This window comes from Dermacentor albipictus, chromosome 2, assembly GCF_038994185.2.
Source record: "Dermacentor albipictus isolate Rhodes 1998 colony chromosome 2, USDA_Dalb.pri_finalv2, whole genome shotgun sequence".
In the NCBI taxonomy this organism is placed as follows: domain Eukaryota; kingdom Metazoa; phylum Arthropoda; class Arachnida; order Ixodida; family Ixodidae; genus Dermacentor; species Dermacentor albipictus.
Window position 1 is genome coordinate 167739143 of NC_091822.1, and position 6000 is coordinate 167745142.

At 43.8% G+C, this 6000-nt stretch overlaps 1 protein-coding gene across 2 annotated transcripts in view; it reads right to left on the minus strand.

Moving 5' to 3' along the window:
- Positions 1 to 5520, minus strand: part of LOC135910664 (serine/threonine-protein phosphatase PGAM5, mitochondrial-like) — a 28676-nt gene extending 23156 nt beyond the window's left edge. For both annotated transcript variants that reach the window (XM_065442698.2, XM_065442697.2), the window contains exons 1-2: positions 5230 to 5520; positions 4197 to 4375 (exon numbers count right to left, since the gene is read on the minus strand). In XM_065442698.2, the coding sequence (XP_065298770.1) occupies positions 4197 to 4375; positions 5230 to 5381 (331 nt within the window). In that variant the 5' untranslated portion in view covers positions 5382 to 5520. The remainder of the gene's footprint in view (positions 1 to 4196; positions 4376 to 5229) is intronic.
- Between the last annotated feature and the right edge of the window lie 480 nt (positions 5521 to 6000).

Consider the following 6000-nt stretch of genomic DNA (forward strand, 5'->3'; position numbering starts at 1 on the left):
CATGGTGACGCAACACACCAAATGCCTGCTGATGCAAATGCCTTTCTCAGTGCCTTACACAACCCAGCATAGTGTCCTCCCTATATAAAAAACCTCAGGCAACACTTTTGCCAGCGTACGAGTCACTGTCGTGATCGTCTTCTACCTCACGCTAACAATCCTTCAATACAAAATGGCACAGCTGCGCTCCGCATATCCATTTCTTTGCCACTCCCCCATGGAAGGTAGGAGCCACATACGTGACAGGAAACAAAAATAACAACACTTAATAAATTATGGGGTTTTACGTGCCAAAACCACTTTCTGATTATGAGGCCTGTCATAGTGGGGGACTCGGGAAATTTCTACCCCCTGGGGTTCTTTGACGTGCCCCTAAATCTAAGTACACGGGTGTTTTCGCATTTCGTCCCCATCAAAATGTGGCCGCCGTGGCCGGGATTCGATCCCATGACTTTGTGCTTAGCAGCCTTACACTATAGCACCTAAGCAAACACAGTGGGTAAAATAACAACACTCTAGATGCCATATCACGAGTGCATAAAATGAGGAGCACTACCACCATCACATCTCAGAAGGAACACCGCGCAAATTTACAACGTCCAGGATGACATGCGGATGAATACCTATGTTAAAACATTTCACAGAAGCGACTTTATTATTTTTATTATTATCATTACTTCCTTGTTCTATCGATCATGTAGTGTTGACAAGGATTGTTGAAATAAGTGATCTCTGTATGCCTTTTGACTGTACGTTAAGCTTATCTGCCCCTTGTCTAAGCGTGTAGCATCACGAGGCCTGCGTGAGCACAATTCTATTTGCAGACTTACAAGTTATTTCTGAACCTCACTTCTGTTCCTCCAATTTTTTGCATGCCTCAGTGGTGTGGAATGGCCCAAGCAGTTCAAACAGCATCTTAAGTGAGCGCAGGCACAAGATGTTCACGAGTATACATAAACATTGTTTTCTGACCTCATGCACCAACAACCTTTCAAGTCTGAATAATCATCCTACACTTCGATCACTTAGCTGCAGATGCATTCGTACCGACGTCCTCATTTTGTACAAAATCATTTGTGAAATTACCACATGTTCGGATCGACTAGCTTCTGTTCCACTGCAGGTTCCGCAGAACACTACCAGTGTACATGGGCTCTCGCACCCCTCACCCCTTTCTCGCTGCACCCCTCTCTTCACTTCCCGTAGTTTCCCTATCCTTCTATACATGTTCTGAATCTCAAAATTGTGTTACTCCTGTATTGTTGTTCATCATGTAGCTGCTTATCCAGTTCTTCATACCTGCCAACCTGAGGATCGCAAAATTCGGGATATTTGCCTGGACAGGGGAGGGGGGGGGGGGTAGGTAGACATGAAACGATTTTTTTTTTTTATGGGACCCAGCAATGGCGGAAACTGCGCTGAGTGACTTCCATGACTTCCAGTGCAGTTATAAGATGCCTCAGTGCTCGTACTGTGACCGGAGACGGCGCGTGAGCATGTGTACAATTAAGCAACACGTACTATGCTCGTGCCAGCGGTACCTTTCCACTCTATATAATTCACCACAATTTTTGACTGCAGAGAAGCTGACCTAAGGAAACCAGCCATTATGAAATGCATATCAGACACGTAATCCTCACATGTAATCTTCATCGCATAGCTCGACATGAAGCGAATTGAGTTAGGCCTGCACTGCCTACAACCATCAGTGGCTTGGCATTAAACTAGACAGCATCTGACTATGTAGTGTCTAATGGGAATTATGATAAGGCTGTGCAGCAGAAAGTTTCTTTTTTTTCCCAGGCAGGGCTGGGGCAGCTTTTCAGGAAATTTATGCCCGTGTCCATACAATCGGAGAATTGGTCATGATTCGGAAGTCTCCCAGACAAATCAGGTGAGTTGGCAGCTATGAGCTTCTTTGTTTTTGGTTTTTCATTAAATTTTTCTATCCCAAAACTTTTTGTCGTAGTTGTTTTACACTTTTACCTTTCTTTTTCTGTGCACTAGCACTAAGATCTCAGTGTCGTCCCCAGGCACATTAAATACATTATCGGTTTATTTATCGACTCATTGCTTGATTGATTACTATTATTATAACAGCAGATTGGGCTTACATCTTTTATAGTACAGCAAAAGCTCGTTAATTCGAACCGCAAGGGGAAGCTGCTTCAGTTCGAATTAACGAAAGTTCGAACTAACGAAAGTGAAGGAGAGCAACAGTACACTGCGATTTGGAAGCAGTAGGGCATGTCAGACATTTGGCGTGTCAGAAAGTGATGGCGTGTGCCGCGGGCACACGCCATCTTCAAGTCGAAGCTCTGGGTCCGACTGTGCCACACCACCGATGTCCACCGAAACGAACATCAGCCGAGGCTTAACACTATCACAATGATTCGCGACGGCCGATACCTCCTAAGCTGAAAACAGATGTGCACAACCGATGAAGACTGCCGAGACAAAGACGCTGAACATGTGAAGGTGGCGAAGGCCCTGACTCGTTGGTTCTTGATTGCAAGCGCAGCTGCAACGTCCTTGATTCGCTGTGTTTTGGCGCTTGCCGTGCCATCTCCGCACAACATTAGCAGCTGTACAAGATTTGCAAAGCCTCCGAGATTCGCAATGGGCAAGAAGTCTTGGAGGTTACGTAGAACGGAGAGGCGGCAGCCGCCACTGCCTTCTGACTGACCCCGCGTCGGTTAGATTTTTTTCCGATTTTGCCTTCTCTCGCCGTTCTCTCCGTTTCGGAGGCAATACAGCCTTGTGTGTAGGCAGTAGGCGCTTTTCTCTGGCCGTGTGCCAGGTGAGCGTAGTTCGAATTATCCGTGAGGGAACCTTCTCGCGTTCGAATTAACGGACTTTTTTATACATAGACTTCTGTGGAGCTTGGTCGGACCAAATCGTACAGTTCGAATTATCCATAAATTCGAATTATTGAAGTTCGAATTAACGAGCTTTCACTGTATATGCCTGGGTCCCAGCACCTGAAGACCCTGCAAACTGCCCAAAGTGCTTTGCCCTCGTGTCTGCAGCAAATGCTCACCATCTGCTGCGCCTGTGTCCACAAAGAAAGGTTGCACTGAAGAAAGTGATTAGCAGTGGTGCAGGATATGGACAGACTAAACTAACCAGCAGTAAATAAATTCTGTGGCTTTATGAGCCAAAACCAGGACCTGATTACAAGGGACATTGCAGTGGATTAATTTTGACCCCCTGGGGTCCTTTAACGTACACTTTATGTCTAAGTATACAAGCAATCTTGCATTTCACCCCCATTGAAATGTAGCCGCATTGGCCAGGATTAGACCCGCGACCTCGACCTCAGTAGTGCAATGCCATAGCCACTAAGATAGTGCGGTGGGTAACGTAATTACATTGGGAAGGAGAGTGCATAAATGTTTTGTTTTGACTGATGTGGTGAATAACTTAGGTAATTGTAGCTGACGCTATAAGTACCCCTCTCAAGAGGCTTGTAGGAATTGATCTTTATTAATCTTTCGTTACCCGTGTAATATTGGGAAGAGCTTTATAGATCCTTTTTTGTTAATAATGTGTGCCTATGATCAATGTCAAAGGTTTGAAGTCTGCCCTCGAATACTTTGAGAAGATATAACACTGCTAGCCTTTGAAATTTCTCACAACTCGCTGTCAAGTGCCTCCTGATTAGAACTACAGCTAAGCAAATCCTGTTCTTGTCGCAGAAAACAGTGGTCACAGAACTGCATATTTCAGCTTTCTGCTTGAAGAGCACAGCTCATGATGCATAGTTATCTATATGAACATGCAAGTTCTTATTTTACATTTTGGTAGGTCCTAGACAAAGTAACATGTATTCACCAAAATGTGTCCTTTGGTGCATTTGTGAACTAAATGCAAATTTTACTGTTTACTTATGTTCTGAAAATATTACTTATAGGCTAGTCAAGCACAGTATAAAGAACAATTAAAATGTTTGTAATCAACATGACCCAAAAACTTGACAGTGGCTGTGCAATGTGACATTTCTGTGCAGTTTTTAGCTTACCCATCCTTATATGTCAGCTAAGCAATATCACCTATTTATGCTAATGATGTGTCATTAATTTTCATAATTAATATGTCAACAATAAATGCAAATTCATGAAATGTTATACACAATGCCTCTCTCCTCCTTTCATGCCTATGACAGCATGCAGAAATACCGTGACAAACATGCTTACCCAATTCCGTCAGAGTGAAGTCTTTATCTGACTCCCCTTTCATATTGTATTGGCCATGTCGAATTATGTAAAGGTACCGTGTTGCTGTGGGCTTTGCATTATATAGTTCTTCATTATAACGATTCTGTTCTTTTTCTGATGTATTCTTGGGAGGTTTTGTGCAACACTCGGGCTCCCTCCTGCAGTAAAAAAAAATAATAATAATAAGGTCGTACTAAGGCACTTCAAAATGATTTTCAGTTTCAGTTTATTATTCTTTTAAAAACAAAACATCCTATTCTCTATGATACAGCACATGCCTAATGAATATTACTTTACTCTAACTCAATTTCTTAATTTTATTATGATTAACACGGTGAAAAACATTTGTCAGCATTTGGCGTGAGCACAACTCATCACTGACGTACTACAGCACTATTATGCAGCAGGACTTGGTGTTGTAAAACTATTTCATCAATTACTAAACGTTACACAGAACTTAATGATATGAAGTTGCTTCTTTCTCATTAGCAAATTTATAGTAAAACAGTGCACGTACGCGACAGCCCCATACACTGAGACAAAAAAACGCAGCTACACGTTCGAACAATGCTCGACGGAAATAAAATTTTCAAAAAGGTGTGACAGTGCAGCGGAGATGACAGCTTGTCTCAACATGAGTAATTGTCGATTGTCCAACAGCCATGGCGGGTTGTTTGTTTCGACAAATCTTGATCGTTGATATGAGCGGGAACAACGACAAACGAATCTTGAATCAAATATACTACAGATAAGCACTGAATTTTTCAACTAACCGCACAAATGCATGCAATCACACTAGCACGGGAGGTTTGCTGCGGAAACAGCAATATGCACCAGGATAGTAAACGAACCCTTTGCAGGTTGAGATCCATTTCACTCGTAATAGTGTTTGTCCCGTTGCGATCTTCGCGCAGGTGCCTATGCAAACTAGACAGATACGTGGCGTGACGAAGCGTGAAGTATTGAAATCATGATTAAAATGAACCGCGTGCCTCAACAAGTCCACACTTACCTGTCCCAGTTGCTGTCCCACTGAACGGTCGGCTCGAAGTTCGTAGTCCAAGAGGCTTGCACAGTATGCTTCTTCGCTTGCTCGCTGCAAACCACAAAAGCTGCCACACCGCCACCGAAAATGCTCACGCCTGTGACAACACGCCGGAACATTTCACTGGATACAGAGCATTGAAGCAGCGCAGCCCGAATCTACAGCACACCGACCAAAAAAAAAATACATATGCTAGCAGTACCGTGTACACTAGCCCGCAGCGCCTGTACAGCACTAAAAACCACCGAAGCCACCGGTTGTACCACGTGATTACAAAACGAGAAGAAAGACGAGACATTCATTTGAGGGATCGCCAGTCGTTTGTGCGCAGGCGCGAGTGAGAGGGGTCGCGTGAGAGCGTGACAGAAAATCTGGGGGCTACGGAAGTCGCCGCATTGCGGAGTGCGGTCGAGTCAGGCCCCGTACACTCTCAAGTTCAACTAATGGCCACAGAGGGCGAAAAAATCGACCGCGCGCCGCTGCTAACAAAGCCGACCTAGTAGCATCACCTCGGGATTCGTTCGTTAGTTCCAACATTTCCCGGTAGAGGCGTCGTAATAAGCGCAATTTTATCTTACAAACTTTCTCTTACAATTACCGAAGCATTTTCTTTTACATAAAAACAGGGCAAAATTATCATTGCTAATTAGATATTGTACTCTTTGTTAGTAAGTTTATTGTTTCTTCGCCATTATGAACGCAAATAGCGTTCAGCATCATCGATCTTTCACGTGACCT